The 22,541-nt window shown below is 51.0% G+C and overlaps 9 protein-coding genes across 9 annotated transcripts; 5 read left to right on the forward strand and 4 right to left on the reverse strand.

Moving 5' to 3' along the window:
- Nucleotides 1-399: 399 nt before the first annotated feature.
- Nucleotides 400-1,969, reverse strand: V8C40DRAFT_213057 (nucleotide-diphospho-sugar transferase). The gene is made up of 2 exons (XM_083212131.1): nucleotides 596-1,969; nucleotides 400-526 (listed from the first exon to the last, which is right to left on the reverse strand). Exons 1-2 carry the CDS (start codon nucleotides 1,629-1,631, stop codon nucleotides 441-443), a joined length of 1,122 nt encoding a protein of 373 aa, XP_083073560.1. The 5' UTR covers nucleotides 1,632-1,969; the 3' UTR covers nucleotides 400-440.
- A 3,832-nt stretch (nucleotides 1,970-5,801) lies between these two features.
- Nucleotides 5,802-6,357, forward strand: V8C40DRAFT_243888 (uncharacterized protein). Its single transcript, XM_083215530.1, has one exon. The coding sequence runs from the start codon at nucleotides 5,865-5,867 to the stop codon at nucleotides 6,135-6,137; it is 273 nt and encodes a 90-aa protein (XP_083073561.1). The 5' UTR covers nucleotides 5,802-5,864; the 3' UTR covers nucleotides 6,138-6,357.
- Nucleotides 6,358-6,389: 32 nt separating this feature from the next.
- On the forward strand, nucleotides 6,390-9,680 carry V8C40DRAFT_243890 (copper amine oxidase). Its single transcript, XM_083215531.1, has 3 exons — nucleotides 6,390-7,444; nucleotides 7,505-9,124; nucleotides 9,192-9,680. Exons 1-3 carry the CDS (start codon nucleotides 7,098-7,100, stop codon nucleotides 9,487-9,489), a joined length of 2,265 nt encoding a protein of 754 aa, XP_083073562.1. The 5' UTR covers nucleotides 6,390-7,097; the 3' UTR covers nucleotides 9,490-9,680.
- Nucleotides 9,553-10,995, reverse strand: V8C40DRAFT_243892 (nicotinate-nucleotide diphosphorylase (carboxylating)). The gene is made up of 2 exons (XM_083215532.1): nucleotides 9,891-10,995; nucleotides 9,553-9,814 (listed from the first exon to the last, which is right to left on the reverse strand). Exons 1-2 carry the CDS (start codon nucleotides 10,693-10,695, stop codon nucleotides 9,738-9,740), a joined length of 882 nt encoding a protein of 293 aa, XP_083073563.1. The 5' UTR covers nucleotides 10,696-10,995; the 3' UTR covers nucleotides 9,553-9,737.
- Nucleotides 10,996-11,097: 102 nt separating this feature from the next.
- Nucleotides 11,098-12,503, reverse strand: V8C40DRAFT_265388 (glycosyltransferase family 8 protein; the record flags this gene model as incomplete). Its single annotated transcript, XM_083219650.1, has 4 exons — nucleotides 11,098-11,113; nucleotides 11,177-11,295; nucleotides 11,357-11,991; nucleotides 12,059-12,503. 4 exons carry the CDS (start codon nucleotides 12,501-12,503, stop codon nucleotides 11,098-11,100), a joined length of 1,215 nt encoding a protein of 404 aa, XP_083073564.1.
- Nucleotides 12,504-12,875: 372 nt separating this feature from the next.
- On the forward strand, nucleotides 12,876-15,141 carry V8C40DRAFT_243897 (uncharacterized protein). Its single transcript, XM_083215533.1, has one exon. It carries the CDS (start codon nucleotides 13,357-13,359, stop codon nucleotides 15,073-15,075), a length of 1,719 nt encoding a protein of 572 aa, XP_083073565.1. The 5' UTR covers nucleotides 12,876-13,356; the 3' UTR covers nucleotides 15,076-15,141.
- A 276-nt stretch (nucleotides 15,142-15,417) lies between these two features.
- On the reverse strand, nucleotides 15,418-17,281 carry V8C40DRAFT_213265 (autophagy-related protein 22-like protein). The gene has a single exon (XM_083212133.1). The coding sequence runs from the start codon at nucleotides 17,146-17,148 to the stop codon at nucleotides 15,475-15,477; it is 1,674 nt and encodes a 557-aa protein (XP_083073566.1). The 5' UTR covers nucleotides 17,149-17,281; the 3' UTR covers nucleotides 15,418-15,474.
- A 1,648-nt stretch (nucleotides 17,282-18,929) lies between these two features.
- Nucleotides 18,930-20,542, forward strand: V8C40DRAFT_243905 (GNAT family N-acetyltransferase). The gene is made up of 3 exons (XM_083215534.1): nucleotides 18,930-19,283; nucleotides 19,354-19,427; nucleotides 19,491-20,542. Exon 3 carries the CDS (start codon nucleotides 19,656-19,658, stop codon nucleotides 20,307-20,309), a length of 654 nt encoding a protein of 217 aa, XP_083073567.1. The 5' UTR covers nucleotides 18,930-19,283; nucleotides 19,354-19,427; nucleotides 19,491-19,655; the 3' UTR covers nucleotides 20,310-20,542.
- Nucleotides 20,543-21,432: 890 nt separating this feature from the next.
- On the forward strand, nucleotides 21,433-22,415 carry V8C40DRAFT_213302 (uncharacterized protein). The gene has a single exon (XM_083212134.1). It carries the CDS (start codon nucleotides 21,633-21,635, stop codon nucleotides 22,242-22,244), a length of 612 nt encoding a protein of 203 aa, XP_083073568.1. The 5' UTR covers nucleotides 21,433-21,632; the 3' UTR covers nucleotides 22,245-22,415.
- The last annotated feature ends 126 nt before the right edge of the window (nucleotides 22,416-22,541 follow it).

Below are 22,541 nucleotides of genomic sequence, written 5' to 3' on the forward strand. Positions count from 1 at the left end.
AAGCTCGCAACATGAAGAAAAATATGGAGACGCCCGTCAACATGTGTAAAATACCAACCAACAAAAAACTCCATCCGGCATCTAAAATTCCCCTCCCCCAAAAAAACAAAAAGCCGAAAAAAATACACGAGTCTAAAACCCCCGATGCTGATGATGCCTCAATGTGTAGTAAAAAAAAAACGTTTCCCTCCTCCAATCCTCCCCCCACGCTACCGATATATAGCCGTGACGCCCATACTGCGGCGCGCAGCAACGCGGAAATAAAAAATATTACCCGAAATAAAGGTGTGACGATGCGGAACCCAGCTCACCGCGGTCCAGAGCGAAGAAGAGAAAGAATATACAGGTGCAAGAAATAATGACAATAGAAAAAAATATCCCTTCGACGTGGTCATGCAATTATAGGTTGTCGAGGCTCTTCTTCTTTCTTCTTTTCTTCTTTACTGCTCTTTCGGAGCCTCCTCTCCTTCGCCAAGCTCCTGCTGGACCTCGCCGATATGTCGTTCGCTTTCGGGCTTCCATGTTCCTGAGAGAATCACATTGTTAGCCTTGCGCATTCTTTTGCTTTGACTTTACATCATTCATTGCAACTTACCCTCAAAGTCGTGCTTGACAAATGCCATCGGGTCGTCATAGTCCTTGGCGCCCATCTGGCCAACGCCCGGTGAGAAGCTCGTAATGGGCAGCACAACCACGTCTCCCACGCGCTTGCTCGTCTCCATGCCCGTAAAGTTGCGGTAGTCAATCTTGCCCTTGCTGTTCTCCATGTCAAAGTAGCGCTCATCGTTGAAGTAGTCCATGATGGTGTCTGTCCACACGGCCGGCCCAGTCAGGTCCACTACGCGGTTGCCCTGGAATGCTGACAGCTTGCCCTCCTTCTTCATCGCCAGCGTCGAGTTGGTGATGCGGCTGATGATGTCGCGCAGCACCGGGTGTCCGGGCTTGCTCTGGATCGTCCACTGGCAGAACTGGATGCGCCGGCTGTACCATTCAGCCCAGTCGGGTCGGTCAGGGTCGGCCTCAATGCCAATCACCAGGCCCACGGTCTCCTTGGGGATCTGCGGCGGAATCCATTCCAGCGCGCTCTTGATGGCATACGTGTCAATGTCCGAGTAGATGCCGCCGCGCGCGTACAGGATCAGGTAGCGGAATAGGTCGGCCTTGAGCACGGGCAGCGGGAGGGCGTGGTACGCCTCCAGCACCTCGGGAATGCTCCCGTACAGAAGCTGCAGCAGAGTGTCGGCAACCGAGTCGGTGATGACCTCGTGGATGAAGCCCGGGTGCTCAATTGACCACGACGCCTCCTGCTCGCGGAACTGGAACTCGCCCTCGCCCGGTGTGTACTTCCAAGTCTGCCAGATGTAGGCGGGGAACTTGGACTCGATATCGTACTCGTACTGGTAGGCCAGCTTTTCGTACGTTGACATGCCCGACATGTCAATCATGGGCTTTTGCGGAGGAGGCGGGGGCAATCGCTGCTGTGCATTGGCCGCGGCCAGTGCCTCTGCTTCGGCATCTCTGCTTTCAGTCGAGCTGGAGGGGCTCTGCTCGGAGTTGTGCGATCGTGTGATGAGGAAGAAGACGGTCAAGAGAAACGCCGCCGCAATGAAGGCGCGGCGTGGGTTCAACATGATTGGCGCCTCTCTTTCTATCTTCTTCTATCTTATTGTGTTTCTTTTTATCCGTCTCGTAGACCAAAGAGGTGAAGTCGACGTCGATATCGTAGATACCTGGTACGAATCGAGAAAAGTGAAATCGAGATTAAGCTTGCAGCTAAACCATGGAAAAGCTGCAAATCGCAATGTGACAGCCGAGAAAGTTGACCAGGAAAAGTACAAGAGAAAGTAGCACCACTCTAAAGAAAAGACAAGAAAAAATGCTCGCTTGCTTCCGCTTGGCAGGGGGGCCTAGCAGTGGGTTCTCGTCTTTTTCTTTCTTTATCTTCTCTTCGTGTCTTTCGTCTCGCTTGATTAGGCGTCGTCGGGATACGAGATGCGGAATACGGACACCAATGCAGGAAATAGGGAACTAAGGAGGGGATGACGAAAGGGGGGCAAAAGATGCCAAAGTTCAGGCGAGAGTGTTTTTAAAACGATTGACGAGAAAGTAAAAGAGGCCCTCGAATCATAGAAAGGAAAAAAAGATCTAGCTGAGGAACCCGAAGAAGGGGGACGGGATTATGAAAAGTTTGGGTTTGACAGAGGGAGGGTGGATGCATGCGGTGCTTCCTCATCTGCTATTTGATGTCACTCTTCCATCCAATGTTTTTTTTTTTCTTCGTCCTTCTTTTTGGCGTGGGAGATTTGAGCTAAAAATTGCATGAAAAAATAGGGGTGTTCAGCTTTAGCACCAGACCGTTTTCTGCACGGCTTTTGGCCACTAAATCGCGACTAGCAGGTAGCCGGTACCTGCAACGAACCCACCCTTTGCACCGGACAAGCCGTACGAGATACTTGTGTTTTATTGGGCAGAAGCAGCAATAACCTGCGACTTGTATCGACAAATCACGGCATTTGGACATGGTGAGCACAAGATTGCAAGTAATCAGGATGAGGTGAGAGTTGATGCCTTGCAAGTGATAAGCCTCTCCATACAGGTACATACATGCGAGGGCATACATACAGTATTACACATTACCACCTCCCTACCAAGGCAATGAGCTGCACACTTGCACCGTGTTTTGGCGCGTAGAGGCACAGCGGGCGGGTGACGTGATCTTTTGGCTCCCAAAAAAAGGGGATCAATTCAATTCCTACAAGGCGCACATGAAACGCCAAAGTTGTCTAGCGCAGCGATCTGTTGGTTCGTTTGCAGCCCAGATCGTCGACGCCTTGGCGCCTTCTGCGACGCTCTGCGGCCGGCCCTGGAATCCGTCCGGATTTGCTGTTTCATCTATTCTTTTCTTTTCTTATCGATCTTATCCCTCATTGTTGATCTTCTGGTACGGCTACAATGTAATCAAAAGTCCTACTTACCTCTTAGGTACCCTGCCATTGTCTACAAGCCGCATGAAATGTCCATTTGCCTCTGCAGCTTGTGATCCATGGATTGCTGACAGCTGAACTGGACAAACTGTGGAGATGTCGTCATTTCGGGCTTTGGACCCCTACAACAAAGCAGCAAAATTCGCGCTACGGGGGTTTACTAGGCACTTTCAGTGGTGTTGCATGCCATCTACAGGCACCACCACCACTGCTACCATGCTAAACATGTGAAATTCTTGGCCTTGTTTCGCAATTTGCATTTTCTACTCCCATCAACCCGTCATCCATTTCATTCCCCCACGACACAAAGCGGTGCAGAATACGGTCACTTCTCTTAACTCTAAATTACATACCCTTTTAAAGTTGCAGATTATCTCGTCAATGCCAATGGAAACCTTAATCAGCATCTGAAACCATCTCTCTTCCATCGTCTTATCAGCTCGTATCTTTTTCCGGTGGATGGATCTCTGCCCCTGTCCCGGTCTCCATCATTTCCGGGCTCTAATTTCAACCGCCATGATAAGCGACTCCATGGGAATCCATCCAGCACCAATAGCTTCAATTCGTGAAGCAATTAGATTACGTGCTAGCTGCACTACTTGGCACAATCAAGAGAACAATAGCATGAGAATTTGATGAGAAGCTAGTTCTAGGCCCTGTTCCTTTCGATAGCGATTAATTCCAAAGAAGCGGTAGCATACAACACAAGCTTTTTCTTGGCGAGATGACCCGTTCGTAATCTTGCATGCGGCTAATGTCCGTCTCTCTCGTATACAAGTAGGCATCACGGGAGAGATCCCCCTTGTGCCCGCGAACAAACAGCGACTGGACGGCATCTCGTGCTGCCCGAAAAGTCAGAATTTAGCACCGAGTAGGCGATCTGCTTAGCGATGGCCGGCTGTAACGTAAGGCTGGGCCTTTGGAGACGTGAGAAATGATTCGATTTCGGCTTGCCTATCACCGTGTAGATGCATCTATCCACGCTCATGGCCTGCAAAAGGGAACCTTTGAAGAGAAAAGGGCCTAATTCAAGAAGCGTAGTGCTGCAGCTTGACTCATACGCTGCTATTCGTCTTCCATCTCTCGTACTCACCGTCCAAGGTTCCGCCGGTTGAAGTTTCTATTTTCATCAACAAACCAATACTATTTGTCCTCGTTCCTGGTACGAGAAATCCACTAAAATCTTCGTATTTCTCACAATCTAGATCTCCAGTCGTCTTTTGCCGCACGGGCCGAGGGCAAGGCGGAGCTGTAGGGCTAATTGATGACTGAAACCCTCGAGGAAGTTACCAGAAAAAGAAGCAAGCCCTCCGCCTCCACCGGCCGGTATCCGGGTTAAGGCTGAGGCTGACTTCTTTCGTTACGCTTGTCTGGAGATGTCGATGGCTGAGCTGAGCCACATGGTACGTCAACAATGGTGTGCATGTGGCAAACCTCAGCCAACACTGGGGCGGTACAGTATCTGGAATGCGGAAAGGAAGCTATTTGTGGAGTGATGATGAAGATTGTGGAGGATGCATTGTTTGACGTATGCGTATGCGCAAGACACGCGCCGATCAGAAGACGCATCGTGCACTTGATACTGTACAGGTAGCGCTGGTCGATCCATTCTCTCCAGCTCATCCTTTCCTCTTCCTTATTCCGTCGCCCAGCACACATATCAAACTGAATTTGTCAAGTTTGATCCTGCATAGGCAGACTAGATTGGATGTCACAGGTTGCTGGTGCTACAAGCCGTTCGCCTCCGAAATGATCCGTAACAGCACGCATGAAACGCCAAAAGTGCGAGGCTACGACAGATGAGTTTCCAACTGCGGCCCGGAGTGGCATGACTTTTGAATCACGACACATGCAGATCGGAAACAGGCTGGCTTTCTCGGTAGATGCCATGCTGCTCAGGTCCAGCCGTGTTTAAGCTTAGAGTTGCTACATGTTTGGTTTCGCATAGGTACATTTGTTACAGAGCTGTCGATCTGGCCCAGAGGACCCTCGTCAGAGAGCTATTTTTAGTTGCCTCGAATTGTTTCATGAACATTCTTGTGATGAAATGAAGCCATATTCCCCTAGAAAGGCACGATGGTAGAAAAAGAGAGCACATGAGAGTTCAAACTAGCCGGTGAAATCTGTTGACTTGTCAGATATCCAAGGTGTTACGGAAGTGGGAGCATCAGGCCCCAAGCCGCCGACTTCCGAGACAGGCAAGAATTCACGATGTGCAAGCGACTCTCCATTCCGAAACAAAAACGTCTCAGCATGATGCAGTTACACTCTATTCTTAGCCGTTTGTTCCTCCAAAACTCGCTCTGGCGGCACCGCATGTATTTTTGCTTCCAAACTCGCTCTGGCAGCACCGCATGTTATTTTGCTTCCAGTTTTGGCCGTCCCCCGCGCTCGGCTCCGCGATCAAGCAAAGGGCGGCAACGGCGGTGCGGGGAGCCAGCGCGAAGCTCCGTAGCGGGGCGGAAGCAAGATAGAGATAGGCGTATCTGTCCAAAAGTGATCAGGCCATCAGATTGTCATACGGGACGGGACTTTGAGATAAGAAGTTGGAACTATGGATGATATCAAGATAGAGAAAGTGGATTTTAGCTTCATCTTTAAATGATAGCAGCCCGTGTTTGTGAGTTGAATTGATAATGGTTTCCAACGGTTGGAGTGTGTACAGACTGTAGACTTTGGGGATGTGGCGATGATTGCAAGCCCACATCGCGATCTTGGGTGATCGGTACTACACACCGTATGAATTCATCTCACATTGGCCAAATCATGGTCATCATACACATAATTGTATTACTATTGATTATTCAATCAAGCAGCGTGGTTTATCACGAGTTGCTGCCGTCGGAATGACAGACTTCTTGGCAAAAATCTCACACCATCATGATTCCGATCAAACGACAAGTAGCCTCACTCTCCAACATCAAGATTGGTATGGCTTCACCTATTCTGCCCGTATTACACAGCTGTCAAAGACCGGGGACCATGAAAATTGCCAAATTGGGCACTCATCCTCTCCGGCCAGTTCCTAGAATCCCCATCTCCACGGCTCCGGACCGCCGACAACCCCTCATTCCCACGCGCGCATCTCCGATTCCGGTTCCAGAAGGATCATGTCCAAAAAAGGGCAATAAGGCTCACGTCGAGCTAGGATAGCAGCTGAGAGGCATAGATGCTAGAGTCACCAGCTATAGTATTACCATAAGCCTAGTATCACATGGCGGAACCAAACGAGCCACCAGCGGCGAAACCATGAACGGCTATTGCCCTGAGGCTTCATGCACGCTCAGCAGGATATCGCCCCGAACAGGCATAGTCGGGGTCATGTGCCGGCGCGGGATCTTGGAGAAGTAAAGTCGAGAAAGCCTCTGAGTTGAGGCCAAATGCCCTGAGACGGAAAGGCGAGAAATCAATGAATCCCCAGTAGATTTGTCTCCAGTGGGCTCTGGGCGGGCTCTGGGCGTTATCAGCGGCAGCTAACGTCGCTGCGATACCGCCACAGCAGCCGCCTGATTGGCTGGGCGGCGGCGAAAACGCGGGGCAAGGCGCTGGAACCCCAATTTCGAGCAGCCGCTGCCCCACCTCCGTCTTCAATGGCTGTTCTGGTCAAGTGTCTTTTGGCTTCCAATGTGCTGGTATCAAACCTTCGATTCGTAGCCATTCGAGGGGCGATCATTGCATCTGGTCAGCTTCAACGGCTACTTTCGCTCTTCAAGGACCAGCTCCACTCCGATCTTAAATCCCGGTAGCCCGCGGGGTCCTTGGAGTGTTGCTGCTTGGCCGACAACCTCGGAGCAGATACTTAAACATTCGATCATCCTCATCCTCTTCTTCTTTCGACTTCCAACAAACATTCCCAGAGATAATCCCGAAGTACGACTCAGAGTTGTCTCAAATACTTGGAGTATCATTCGATATTCCAAAACGTCAGCTGAGCACCAACTATACGAGAATTCCTCTCTGCCTGCCTTTATCTTATGATATCATACGGCGAGTCAGAGTAAGCTGGCTTGATCATTAGGCCGTCCCCGCAGATAGCCACTCATCATCTCTTTAAATACCGTCTTGCTTCACGGCTTCATCTCTTTCACTTCAACTATCAACACAAACATCACAATGGCCGTCACCGCAGCACCGAGGCCGCATCCGCTGGCTCCACTCTCCGAGGCCGAGCACATCAAGGCCCGGGATGCCGTTGCTAAGCTTCACGGCGCCTCCGCGTCCATCTTCTTCAGAGCAATCCACGTCCAGGAGCCCAAAAAGGCAGAACTGCAGCCTTTCCTCGAGGCCGAACACACGGGAACTCTGACAGAGGACACCAAGCGGCCGCCTAGAGAGGCCATTGTTGAGCACGATGTTATCCGGGCTGATCGCTCTGAGTACATCGACGCCATTGTCAACTTGGATACCGGCGAAGTCAAGACAGTAGCTGCTCCGGTGCCTCACCAGCCATATGTCACCCCGTAAGTTTTCCCTTGGAATATGATTGAGGAAAACAGACAGAAGGCTCTAACACAATCTAGTGGCGAGTTTGACCACTTTAATGATGCCTGCGTCAACTCGGATCTGTTCAAAAAGGCCATGTCCGAATTCACCCTCCCAGAAGGCTTTGAAGTCTGCGTCGAGCCATGGCCTTATGGACCCCCCAATGCCGATGAGAAGGACATTCCGCGACAGATGCAGGGACTGGTCTACGCAAAGGACACACGCAACAAGAACCCCGACTCCAACCACTACGGCTACCCAATTCCCATTATCCCCGTAATGGATTGGCATACCAAGAAGCTCGTCAGGGTCGAGAGAATCGCAACGGGCGGCATTGGTGATGAACTAGAGGCCAAGGCGCAAAGTGAGGAGCCTGTCAAGCTGTTCGAAAACCACAAGGGCTGCGAGTACGTCCCTGAGCTGCTGGACTATCCTCTGAGAAAGGACCTGAAGCCTATCAACATCACACAGCCCGAGGGCGCTTCCTTTACTATTCACGACGATGGACTGATTGAATGGCAAAAGTGGCGATTCCGCCTCGGATTCACTCCCCGTGAAGGTGCAGTCTTGCATGATCTTCACTACGACAACCGCTCCGTCATGTACCGCCTCAGCTTCAGTGAGATGACCGTCCCTTACGCCGACCCTCGACCCCCCTTCCACCGTAAACAGGCATTCGACTTTGGCGACGGTGGCATGGGACGGGCCGCAAACAACCTAGAGTTGGGATGTGACTGTCTGGGCGCTATTCACTATATCGACGTGGTCAACACCGAGCCCGACGGCTCGCCATCTCCCGGCAAGGCCGTGGTGTGTCTGCACGAACAAGACAATGGCATCCTGTGGAAGCACACCAACTACCGTACCGGCCGAGCTGTTGTGACGCGCAACCGCGAGTTTGTGGTGCAGTTCATTTGCACTCTGGCCAACTACGAATACGTCTTGTGCTATAAGCTGGACCTTGCCGGTGCCATTACTTTTGAAACCCGTGCCACTGGCATTGTCAGCGTCACTGGTATCGATGAAGGCAAGGTCAGTGCCTACGGCAACGTCATGACACCAGGTGTCTTGGCGCAAAATCACCAGCACGTCTTCGCCGTGCGCATCGACCCTGCCATTGACTCATACGACGGTGCCGACTCGCAGGTCATAGTTGAGGAGTCTCACGGGCAGAAGATTGACCCCAAGACCAACCCCTATGGTAACTTTTACAAGATCCAGCGTGAAAAGGTCGAGAAGGCTACCTGGGTCGATGCCGAGCCACGCCTCAACCGACTGATTAAGCTGGAAAACGCCAACAAGAAGAACCCCGTCTCAGGAAAGAACCTCGGCTACAAGGTCATGGCACCAGTGACTCAGATGCTGCTGTGCGACCCCGAAGGCTTGGCTGCCCAGCGAGCGCAGTTTGCTCAACACAATGCCTGGGTGACCGGTTACCGAGATGGCGAGCTGTGGGCCGCAGGAGAGTTCACAAACCAGAGCACAAAGGAGATTGGTGGTGTTGCCGACATGGTCAAGCGAGGAGATTGGTTCTCGGATCGAGAGGCTAATGGTGCAACGAATGGCGATGCGGCAGACAAGGGCAAGAGGAGCAGCCCTGTTGTGTGGAGCGTGTTTGGCCTGACACACAACCCCCGTGTAGAGGACTGGCCTGTCATGTAAGTCAAGCATTATCCGCCTCTTGATCATCACGAATATGATTGCTAACAATTACTTTCCATCTAGGCCAGTTGAGACTTTCCAGATCCACATCAAGCCTACAGACTTCTTCACCGCCAACCCTGCAATGGATGTTCCCTCTACCAGGAACGACGCCAGTGTCTTGCTCGGAGGATCATGCTGCACCACATCCAGCGACAAGAACAAGTCTGGTGTGCAGAACAACCCGCTGACGCACCAGCAGGGAAGCGCTGCCACCATCGACGCCAAGGCGGCGGGAGCAAATGTCGACGAGAAGCTGAGCAAGAGGCTAAGCAAGACATTTAACGGATTGTTTGGATCCAAGAAGGAGGAGGTGAACTGAGTAAAAAGAAAAGAAAAAAAAAACATATAAAGCCGTCTCTTTTGCTAGAGACATTGTAGATACCTGTACTTTTTTGTATTTTATGTATAGCCTCATGTCTTATTAGTTGCGTTGAAATAGCAACCACAATTGAATCTCTCATCAAGATAGCCTCCCAGTTTTGCTTTTGCAATTTTATATATAACATATCCACCCATATACATACACGTAGAATACACTCGTCTCTATTAATCCATCATTTCATGCAGTTAGTGGTTGATTTTGAGGGAAAAGTCGACATGCGGAACTCCCTGGTGAATCGAGCTCGTCGAAATAATGTCCACATCTAGTCACATCAACCCCCCACCGTTAGTAAACGAACAAAGTTGTCCTTTTGAAGATTAGAGCGTATAGAAACTCACCGTGGCACACATATGGCTCGACATTATCCTCCCTCAAACCTCCAGAGACCTCGAGCAAAAACTGCTTCTTGCCAGCCCACCGCTCCTTCAAGCTCCGCGCCGCAATCTTGACACCGTCGCCAGTGAAGTTGTCCAGCATCACCACGTCCGCTCCCGCGGCAATCGCCTCGTCGGCTTCCTCCTCACTTTGTACTTCGACCTCGATCTTGACGCTGAACCCGGCGACCGCTTTCGCTGCCGCCACGGCCTCGGTGATGCTGCCGCGGCTCCACACGTGGTTGTCCTTGAGCATCACCATCGCGCTCAGGTCCATGCGGTGCCCGTCCGCGCCGCCCACGAGCATCCCGTACTTTTCCACCAGCCGGAACCCAGGCGTAGTTTTACGTGTGCCGGCCAAAACGCCCTTATACCCAGCCTTGCGCAACTTGGACACGACTCTCTCGCTCTGCGTCGCAACGCCAGAACATCTAGCAAGTGTATTCAGCGCAACTCTCTCCCCAAGCAGCAGTCCTCTCGCAGGACCCGTAACGGTCGCAACTTTAATCTTGCCATCGGCAGATTGTGAGAGGTCGATAGAAGAGCCTTCTTCGGCGTGCCACTCGACTTGACAGCCGCATTGGTGAAAGACCTCGTCGAAGAAGGGGCGCCCGGCGATGATGCCTGCGGATTTGCCCCAGAGGGTGGCGGTGCGCGGGTGTTCGCCGACGACGAAGCCTGCGTAATCGAAGGAGGGAGTGTCTTCGGCGAGCCAGGCGGTGACTTGGGGTTTCCAGCTGGGGGGGAGGAGGTGAGCGTAGGAGGACATTTTGTTTGCTGTGACGGAGGTTGAAGTTGAGGTTGATGCGGGGGAGGGGTTGATGAGAAAGAGAGAGAAGAGGAGAAGAAGAGAGAAAATGAAGCTGTCGAGAGATTAGAAATAGCCGAGAGACAAGTGATGGTGACAGTGACCAGCTCTCCGGAGGCTTTACAAAGCTCAGCTGAAGAGCAATTAGCAATCAATCAAAGCACCCTTTGCGATCTTCGGAAGCGGCTTGGAGCGGAACGGATGGTCGGAAATGGTGGGGGCGGGCCGCGACTCTGCATGTGAATGAGCGGACACTTCCGCGTTATCCCGTGGGAACATAGCCGGCATTTACATACAAAAACGCAGGTTTCAACATGTTATTGTGTAGAATACAATTGTAGTTTATGATGCTGATTGAAAAGTCTATAGAGGTGTGATTCTATGGTTCAATTTTAATTCACCCAGTTCCTACTCTTGCATTACTCACTAAGCTGACAGATACCTCGCATCGTCATCTGGTTCGACAGATGGAATCGGATTCATGAAGCTGCTCAAGTCCTCTTTTGACTCTCCATATCCCTTGTTTTCATCGTCCACCCACTGTTTCTTTGCGCATACCCTCTGTGACATTCCAATTAGTTGATTCATTCATCATATTTCACCACAAATAGGCACAACTTACCGCTTTGCGCTCTCTGAAATCAGCGTACAGCTCCCTCCACACGTCCCGTCCCGAGCAATCCTCTTCTCTGTCGTCAGTTTCATCATTCTTTCCCTTCATTTTACATTTAGGTTCCAACTTGATGATATTATCCTGATCATCCGTACTCAAATGCACTTTCCACGGCTTCGGCACCGGAAAATCCGAGAAATGGACCGTCTTGGCCTCACTCAACACAGCTACCGGATCCCATTCCTCCGTCTCAGAGCCGAGATACAAGTGATGTTTCGCCTCACGAAATTCAGAAGAAAGCATCGCGTACGGCCTATGAGGGATAGCCATGGCCGTATCGGCGTACAGCTTATTCAGTAGTTCCATGTCGTATTCGTCCTCGTCTGCGAGCTCAACTCTCTTCTGAATACGGGCGAATTCTCGTTCGCTCGGCTGGATGACTATGATGTGGGAAGTAAGCGTCCTCCGGGAATTTGCGTCATCGAGGAGCCAGTAAGCGCGAGGCATAGCGATTGGGCATGTCGGTAGGTGGAAAAGCTCGTCCATGTGCTTCAAGACTGTGATGTCTGCGTCGATGGCGATGACACGCTCGTATTGAGTCAGGTTAAAAGCCAGGAGCTTGGTGTAAGAGTTGGCCCATGTATCTTGGCTGGCTTTAGCAATCGAAACATTTTGTGTATCTCTTATCATCAAAGTACGGAGGGGATATACCATCAATCGTATCTCGATGCTGAATCTCAACCGGCATGAGCTTTACATCGTACTCGTCTCGCGCCTTGATAAGCAGTTCGGCATCGTGAAAGCCTCCGCCATCATTTGTTTCGGGATCCGGGAGCATCTTTTGGGGATACATCAACACCCTGTCTGCACGGCTTCCGAGGTGATGTAGCCTCTCTAGAAGCATCACCGAGATGCAGAGATATTCGCTGCTAGTGACATATTGTGTATACGCATATCTGGACCAGTCCAAGTCATTCGTCTCTTGGGAGCTCTTGTAGAGGATGGTAGCCGTATGTTGGTGATAGTAATCATCCGTTCGGCTGAGGAAAAGGCAAATGGCTATTATCACAAAAGTGAGACCGAGAATAATGCGGCTTCGACGTGAGGTTAGAGTATTAATGAAGTACGCCGTCCACTTTGCCAAGCTAAAAGCCATTGTCATATCGTGTGGCTTCTGCAAAAAGTGGTGTCATGAAGAGGGCCATGCCAAGATGAAGAGGACATGGCGTCCAATTGACAAGCTTGAAGCTCGCCCCTCAAACTGATTCAGACATTGTGCTTACTTTGACCGCCAAATCTTGAGACGAAATGGAATGCAATACACACATTCAATCTCATAATTGTCTTGGATGCTCGTGAAAGGGAGTTTCATTCACTTATTTTTGGGTGTAAGTGTTGTATCAGGCATTCGAGACATCGAGGTTTTCGTATTGCATCACCACAACGGTTACAAGGTCATTACAATTGTCATCAAGAATCATTCAATATCTGAATTATAATAAAAAATAATCTTTCAAATCCCCGACTTGTATAAAATACAAAATCTCAAAAGCACGTGGTTCTTCATCTTGACGATGCAACCAACCATCGGAAATTTATTTGCCCTCCCCTCCCTGCTTCATGGATGGCGGGGCCATTCCAGATCTGTGCCGATCACGCTTTGAGCATATCAGAATCCGAGCCTGAATCAACATAGAAGTCATTAGCCCTTATCTTCATCCTCACACACTTTCCAAATCATCACCGCCTCTACCATATCATCTTTTACCGAATCCCGATCCGACTCTCTCCCTTGCTGTTAAGGTTTCGGCTGGTCGCGCTGCGGTTGGAGCTCCGAAATCTCCACCACCACTAGCAAGATTACATTGCATCTAGCGGGCTTGAGCCGGTTCCAACCTGCTCTAGACGATGACATACTCGTCCGATCCACGGCGGCCAGCTGATGCCCAGCTCACGATTCGCCTCCCCCAACATCTGAGCCGCGGCCTCTCAGTCAGATACACCAAATAATGGAAGAATCAACAGCAGAAAAGGAGGCCTGTCGGACGGCCAGCGACAGACCGAGTCTAGACACCGACTACTACGACCTCGGCGACCTCCATCGCCCTGTTTCCACCTCCAACCCAATCGCCCAGACCTGGTTCAACCGCGGCCTCGTCTGGTGCTACGGCTTCAACCATGAGGAGGCGGCGAAATGCTTCGAGCGGGCCATTGCTCACGATCCCGCCTGCGCCATGGCCTACTGGGGCCTCGCCTACGCCTTGGGGCCCAACTACAACAAGCCCTGGGATCTGTTTGGCCGCAGAGAGTTACAGAACACGGCGGACCGGACGCATCGAGCGATTGAAAAGGCAAAGGCGTGTTCCGAATCTGCCACGCCCGTCGAGAGGGCGCTCATCGAAGCTCTTCGGTATAGATACCCAAGGTCGGCGGCGCCAAACAAGACAGACCGCCCCATATGGAATCGCGAATACGCCGATGCCATGAGCTCCGTCTCGGCCCAGTTCCCAGACGACCTGGACGTTGCTACTCTATACGCCGATTCTATGATGAATCTCACTCCCTGGGCTCTGTGGGACATCAAGACGGGCAAACCAGCTTCAGACGCCCGCACGCTCGAGGTAAAACAGGTCCTCGAGCACGGCATGTCTCTCGAGAGCGGTAACAGACACCCAGGCCTACTGCATCTATACATCCACCTCATGGAAATGTCAAACACTCCAGAAGTCGCCATGCCCGCGGCCGATCACCTTCGCGGCCTCGTCCCCGACTCAGGCCACCTGAACCACATGCCGAGCCACCTCGACATCCTCGTGGGAGACTACGCCAGGGCCGTCGTCGCAAACTCCGACGCCGTCCGCGCTGACGAAAAGTTCCTTAAGCGAGAAGGTCCCATGAACTTTTACACCTTGTATCGAAGCCACGACTACCACTTCCGTCTGTACTCGGCCATGTTCGCCGCACAGTCCAAGATTGCCCTCGAGACGGTTGAGCACCTTGAGGCGAGCTTCTCGGAGGAGCTCCTCCGTGTTGAGACGCCTCCCATGGCGGACTGGTTGGAAGCTTTCCTTGCTATGCGCGTGCATGTGCTCATTCGCTTTGGACGCTGGAAAGACATTCTTGCGCTGAAATTGCCCGAGGACCAAGACCTCTACTGCGTCACCACGGCGCTCACTTTTTACGCAAGGGGCATGGCATTAGCAGCGTTGGGACAGGTCGATGAAGCCCGTGAACAGCGTAAGCTTTTCAGCGAGTCTGTCCCTCGCGTCAAGCCCACCCGTACTCTCTTCAACAACAAATGCATCGACATCCTCTGCGTTGCCGAAGCCATGCTCGACGGCGAAATCGAGTACCGCTCCGGCAACTACCCCGCCGCCTTTGCTCACCTCCGCGAATCAATCTCCCGATACGACGGCCTCCCCTTTGACGAGCCTTGGGGATGGATGCAGCCCGCGCGACATGCTTACGGCGCACTTTTGCTTGAACAAGGCCATGTCAGTGAAGCGTTGAGTATATATAGTGCGGATTTGGGCATCGACGAATCTTTACCACGGGTTCATCGCCATCCGAACAACGTATGGGCACTGCACGGCTATCATGAATGTTTGGTGAAGCTGGGCAGGACGGAGGAAGCAAAGGCGGTGGATGGCCCGCTGAAGAAGGCCATGGCTCTAGCGGATGTGCCCATTACTTCGTCGTGCTTTTGTAGATTGACGGCCAAGATATGAGGATATGAGAATGAAGCCAATTGTAATACATTGATCAGCTTAGCCACTTATGAATACATATATTTTCTACAGAGTACACCATGGCAGTACGTGGTAGATGGCATCAGTCACGACTAATGGCTGGGTATACATGTCAACATCACCGAGATCTACGCGGACATCTACAATCATCGAACCCTATGGCCTAAACCACAAGCTTCAATGCTATGTCAAACATGGCAACATCAAGGGACGGGGGCATACGCATCTGCTGCTCGACAGCAGAGCGAGATCATTGTCTAGATAGAGTGTTGCACCATCATCAGCAACCAGTATCTCGACAATCCGAGAGGGTCTCATAGCCAACGAAAGAAAAAAAGAACAAAAAAAGAAAAGCAACGAAACAAAAAAAAGCCCAAATCATGCGCCTGCCTGGTCCTGGTCCTGTTCATCTGTTTTGCTGTTCGTCGCATCGTCACCCATAATCCGCGCCTTTTCCTGCGCCAAGAAAGCCTCTTGCTCCCTGGCGCTCTTGTCCAAATCAAGAAACGACCAAATACCCACCGTGCTCACAATCGTCAACGCAAACAAAAAGTAAAACGGGGCGCTATTGTTGCTGCCACCCGGCGTGGCATCAATGATGGCGCTGCTGATAAGAGGCCCGATGAAGCTCGACGACTTGCCGATGATGTTGAAGATGGAGAAGAATAGGAACTCGTGGCCTCGGGGCGTCACGGAGCTAATCATAATCTGCGAATAGCTGTACCACGGGCACACGAACAGTCCGTAGAAGGCCTGGTAGACCCAGACCTCCCACTCGTTGTGGAAGCCGAACTTGTCTGTCCAGTTGCCAATCATGCCCCAGCCGTCGAGGAGGATGATGGACACCATGACTGCGTTGAACATGGTCTTGGCGCTCAGGTTGAATTTCTTCTGGATGAGCCAAAAGGCGCCGATGCCGACGCCCTGTGCGACGATGCCGACGATGAGGAGGTACGTCAAAGTCAGGGTGTTGTAGCTGACGACGGAGTTTTGCAGCGTAGAGATGACCGTCACCGTCGTGTTGAGCGAGTCGCCCAGCAAGAAGTATCCGACAAGGAAGATGAGACTCTGCTTCAGTTGTTTGATCTGCGTGATCGCCTCGTAGAGCTGCCAAAATCCAACCGTGACGATGTTGTAGCCAGGGGGGATCATCATGCCTGGGCGCGACTTTTCCACAAAGAACCACGGGATGGAGACAACCAGCCAGACACCGGTAGCGAAAGCAATCAGCACAGAGAGGCCCCAGTTGTTGTTGTCGGCGCTGTCGTCCACGTGGAGGCCAAACATGATGCCCACAATGATGGCCAGGATCACAACTTCACCCACTGACTGGATGTAGAAGGAGACGTTGCTGAGCCGGCTGCGCTCCATTTCATCACGGCGGTCTAGCTCCTCGAGTGTAATATCGCCGGCTTCGTATGACAATCGAGAGTCCTTGAGCTTTGTAGTGTTGCGAGCGAGAGACGGGAAGGCGGCGGTCCAATATGTCAATGTCAGTTGGTAAGCAATCAAGCCGACAATGTAGAGACCTGTGCCAATCTTCCACTGGTCAGGATGATGGACACCTAGCCAGGCAAACCCAATACCATAGGCGATTATTGACCAGACAATCAGAATCCATCGACGGCCTGTTCCAAAATCGGCGTATGCGCCAATGATGAGGAACAGAGCGGCTTGCAGGGCAAAGGAGATGCCGTTGGCAAGCAGAACGATACTATTCACATCACGGAGGCGGCCAGCAAACATGAGAAGGCCGGACTCTGGAGCAGCTTGGTCAAGCAGATTCTGAAAGGCCGTAGGGCCAAAGTTGAACAGCGACAATCCGTTGGCGCCAATGTAGTAGCCGTACCAAGTCCAGATCTCCCATTTCGTCGTCGTGGGGATATCACCTTCACCCAGAGCCGGCATGATAGTTCCAGGAAGTTCCACCTCTACAGCTCGCGACGGCTCAGAGAGCCCCCGTTTGGTATCGTCGTCCACATTCTGGGTAGGGCTCGACGTCTCGTTGGAGCGTGGCTCCAAGGCCGCTGTAGTTGAATCGACAGAGGCCATTGTATGTATGAGTGACACTGCTCCCAGGGGGTGGCGGGAGACAATGGGGTGAGTGATTAATAAAGTAGAAATAACATAAGAAATAGCTGGATAGACGGCTTTTTATCTATTTTTTCCCATTCTCTGTATTGTCTCCTTGCGAACGAGCCAACGATGGGGGGCCCTTGAGGGGTTTTAGCTCGTTCAATCAGCAGCGAGCGCGCGCTCACAATTCTCTGGTGCCAACTGCCACTCTGGGGAGTTTGTGAAACTTTGGTTACATTGTGGATGTCTGGGCCCATATGGCTTAGGCCGTCCTTTCCTGATTACTTGCGTAGCTCGACATGGCGCCGGTTAATGCGGATAACGATAGCAGAACGACGGCGTTTCTGTCGTACAAAGTGCTGTCTCAATAGGAGCAGCGTGGATGTTAGCCACACGGATCCTTGCCCACCTACGTCACCGTGGGTGAGCAATCCCTGCAAGGCTGGGCCTGGCCCCATAATACAAGTTGGCCGGCCGCGGTATTTGCTCCGTTGGTGTTTCTCGCAAGCGGCGTGGGAAGAGATCGAGGACGAACGAGAGCAAAGTCAGACGAGGTGGGAGTCGGCAGGGGAGCAGAGCAGCATCGCCTTGACAGCCAAGCCCATCGGGAGTCTAATTAGAGTTGACCAGCAGCATGTCCTTGTTGGCGGGAGGGAGGTAGCGTTAGAGAGATCCGATGAGCGTAAAGGCTGGAGCGCCAACCCAGAGCAAGCAAGATCAGGGCCAGGAGGCTGCGGGCTGCATCTCCAATCTCACCCAAACGTCCCCGCCACTTCTCCGCCAAACTAGGCCCTTTCAACGCAGGCCGTCTCGTCTGCTGCCGCCTTTTCGCCTTTTCGTGAACCCACCGAAGGAGAATAGGGAGGCGAGTTCGATCTCACGATCTCTCTCCCCGCATGAAAAGCCTCCACGTGCCACAGTGATGTGCATCTGGTAGCGAGACATGTCGAACCATTTCTGCGTCCTGTGCAACGAAACCCGTTCTGCTTCGATCCTGAAATCTCTCCATCGCATCTCCCAGACACCATCCGCGAGTATTGCTGCTTTTGATCCCTCACGACGCACGGTTTTTTTTTCCCTCTCGCAACAGGCCACAATCCACCGAACTGCATGGATATGGATGCAGGCAGATAACAACCGGTGTGGGCAAATGCGAACCCTGAACCCGGCCCATGCTGGTGAGGCGCATTTTGCTGCAAGCGTACGATTCAGGTCAAGCCAGCGGCGAGTTGTGCGATTTTGGCGCCTATCATTGGCTGTGTGTGCTCGTGTTTTTGACCGACGTCGAACAGTCCATGCGAATTCCGGCGAGTAATTGCAGACCTGTCATTTTTTATTTGTCTGTCGAGGGTTATGTTCCAATTCAATGTGGTTGCATTGATGAATGTGGTGGTTGCCTGAGGTATCGCGCAAAATCAATTGGATGGCTGTCCATGCAATCAGACCGTATCTAATCTTCGGAGTACTCCGTACAAGTACATGTCGTCGCCTTGCTTCCAGTCTTCAGCTACCCTGGAGCCATCAACCGAATTGCAAATTGTCAAAATGACATTGGGCCTTTCGGCTCCTCTTTACTCCATATTCACAGAATACATTACAAGGTGAGTTAAATACCAGAGCAACTCGAACCGGATTATACGGACGACTCCATATATTCTCGCTTTAGCCTGCCGCTGCTCCACCTTGGACTCGGAATCATCGTTTTAGATCGCCTTAGTCCCTTCAATGCTTCGTACTGAGGCAAATTCCATTGCTCTGTCTGTGCCGTCTCATCTACAGTACTCGTACTTTTTTTTTTCACCGCGAATTTCCTTTTCGGTATAATAGGCCCGTTAGTAAAGTATTCGGATTTACGCCGAGAACAGTATTAGTCAATTGGCCGAGTTTCAATCCTCGCCTAATGGTGTATCGTTGAATATTTGCAGTGAAAGCTTTGACTTGGTGAAATAGCGATTGGTCTGTGACAATACACGCGAGAAAACATTTATTAATCGAATGATCTAATATATATATCTCCGCTAGCAGGAGGCGAATTGGGTGTTGCTCACCTTATAAACATTTTTTAAGCGGCCTTTACTGCCTGAGCTTGTGGCTGTTAATTGTACCCCAAGGTGCCGGTCTGCTATGCCAAGATTGCAGAAAATGGCTGACAGCGTGGGGTTTACCAACCACATAACATAGTTCTCTACATTATTCTTCAATTCAAATAGGTGTACTATAAACACATTTTCAGGCTGCTGTTTGAATGCACTTGAGTATTGTACAGTCTCAATAATAGCTGCCTAAGACCACGACGACTTCTAACTACTTCTGTATAGCTGCTACCTAGAATTACCAACTATAATCCCTCACCGGCTGGCTTCTCCCTAATAATATATAATACTCAGTTTCTTCAGCTCCCTCAATTAGTTGCCTATGGCTTATCAACCCAAATTTACTCTCCCTCTTTCATTCTACGTCACAAAGTAACAACAAAAAAAGCAATGGCGTCTTTCCAGAGAGATGACAGATTTTTCACCAAGGACTGGATCATTACCCTCCCCTCTCGCCCAGAGCCAAACCTCAGATTCATCCGCCTGACACCCGCCGAGACAGATGCATTTGTACGCTTCGCCGAACGAGTGGTCATCCCATCGGCCCCAAAGGATACCGAAGCCCCTCTTGCCGAGCCTCCATCTTCACCAGCCCCCATCCCTGGAGAAAGGATGCAGAAAAACTACGCCGATTCCCGGACCCGACACCACGCTCTCGACGTATACATGTCCTTAGAGGGCAAGTTTGTAGGCTGGGGAGCTATATATCAGATCACACCCCCCGACGAAAAGCCGAGTGTCGCAAACGTTGCTATTAGACTAAGCCCCGAAATCCAAGGCAAGGGACTGGGAAAGGTGCTGTTGCAGGTCTTGCTGCGGTTGAGCAATGAAGTGGATGTGGATATCATTGAGGCGGGTACTATGAAGTATAACATCCCAATGAGAAGATTGGCGAAGAGCGTCGGCTTGATTGAGACGGAGGAGAACAAGGAACTCCCTGGGCGGGGAGTTGTGGCTGATATACTGTTCAAGAATATTGAGAGGGAGAAGTGGAGAGATCTTGATATGGTGGTTGAGTTTAAAGACCAGGTTGTAAGTGAATAATGGGCATGTAATTAACAGGTTGTAAAAAGCACTGTATTTCTTATTATTTAGGTAAAGCGGAGTCTTAATACCAAACACAGGATGCCGCATACCCAACACTCAACTTAGAGTGCTGGATAGCGACTCTAAATTGCCGCGATGGCCTAAGACCGATAGTGATAAAACAAAGGGCCAGTATTGTTAGACATAACATTCTTAATTATACTTCAGCATACAAAGATTGTTGATCTGTGCTTTTACAATCCACATGCACGTTTTTGCGTATCAATGTGACGATCCGGCTGGACCCGTTCCCGCTGAGGCGAGGAGATGTAAGGGGTTAAAAGAACGACATAAATACCACCATTTAGATTATCAGCACGTGCTGCAAGTAGTTGACAAGTCTCACATTTGTAACGACAAGTGCTAGATCCGGTGAACTGAACATTGTGCTAGGCTTTGGACATATACTCGTCGTATGAGATGTGCTGAGCGAGAGAATATAGCTACTTTAGTAAAGATGAGTGAACACTCGAGATACACACAGAGAGATAATGAATGGTCCATTCGGCTATCGGACATACGTTTCTCAAAAACGTCTGACGTGAATGGCCGAGCCAAAAAATAAGTCTACTGAAAGAAGTGTGCAGGATCATCAGGTTCAACCCTTTGCCATCGCCGATCAAGAGAAGTTGCCATCCATCCAAGCACAGTATCAAGGCAAGTAGCTCGAATCCATATCACTCTCTAGGCTTGCTTGTCGTGTATAGTAATTCGCATACATATGACGTTACCGAAAAAAATCCCAATGGTATCACTAAATTCCCTTGTTGGACACATGCATGACGATGCAACCCACGATTGTTGATTGATGTTTGCCGAGTGGCGCCAGCCTTGCACACCGCGCCAGCCTTGCTGATCATTAACAATCGTGGCATTGGCATGGTTAAACAGACGCCAGATTGACGAGCTTTGAGAGGGGAAATATTCCGGAGACGCCAAGAAGACTGATGCTACGTTAGTTCGTCATTGTATCCTGATTCTTGGAATAAAACAGGATTAATTCTCAAGCAATACCTGGAATGCCTCATGATCCCAGATGGCAAGGAGCTGAGAATTAGAAACTTCGTCCCGAAAATTAGATGCTGATATGATACCCTTATCGCCGCCGGTAAGCCACAGTTTGTTGGGGACACATTCCAATCGTCGGAGTTCTGTAAGCTTTATTCATCATAGCAACTAAAGACATAGCGACTGCCGATGATAGAACCATCGAACTCTGGTTAAATCAATCTTCAGCGGCAGGCTGCAGACTTGGCTGAGAGTCCCACTATTGACCGTGGCATGGAAGGCACACGATGTTACCACTTTTGCAGCAGATCACCTCCGTTCTCTCGTGATACTTCAACGATCAGACCCAAGGTTAACTTGCCATGTGGAACAAAGGCTTTGAAGCATTGGCGTACCCAAAATCCGGGGAAACTGGAGAATGGCTATACCCGTCCCCAGAAGAACCACAGTGGCACCGACCCATTGATCGGGTTGTGGGAAAAAAAAGTCATGGCTCACGAGTTTGGGGAGTTTTTGCGGAGAATTAGACGGCCGTCGCATTTACTATCTTTTTCATCGTCATCATGCTTTGCGCCTTTAGAAAAGCAACGCCGATCGGCATCACGATCCCTGGCTGCATGCAGTCTAATGACGTCGCGCCCATGGCCGGAAATAGCTAAACGCCTGGCCGGTGATTGGAGTGGCGGCAGAGAAACATCGGGAGAATCGAGCCAGAGCAGCGCTAGGCTGAGAAGGATGGCTTCCTGCGCAAATCATTTTACAGGAATCACCGCGGGCTTCTTTGCAATTACATCACCGGTTGGACGCCATGAACTGCCGCCTAGAGTAACTCCGAAGAGGAGAAGGCCAACGGGCGTTGCAAGAAAAAGCTTCGAATGTGCTTGACGGACTGCGGCAGAGTTCTCCTCCGAATGGCACCGTTTCTGCGCCGTTATGCTGTGAGGTGGGGAGAATGAAAACAGCCGTTTAGCAGAGGGCGAAGATGAAGTCATACCCAATCGCCAAAGCACTTATATGGATGCCTATCACGTTTGGCTCACCACCAAGGATCCACGACTCCACGACCATGTGTTACGTTCTCCAGTCTTCTCCAGTTTCCCCGGCTTCTCAGTGGGTCAAGATGCCTCGTGGACGGAAGCAGGAAACAAAGGCAAAAAGGAAACAATAAGGCCATGATCCGCT

This window comes from Trichoderma camerunense (genome assembly GCF_050948025.1).
Source record: "Trichoderma camerunense strain CBS 138272 chromosome Unknown V8C40scaffold_8, whole genome shotgun sequence".
Taxonomy (NCBI): Eukaryota; Fungi; Ascomycota; class Sordariomycetes; order Hypocreales; family Hypocreaceae; genus Trichoderma; species Trichoderma camerunense.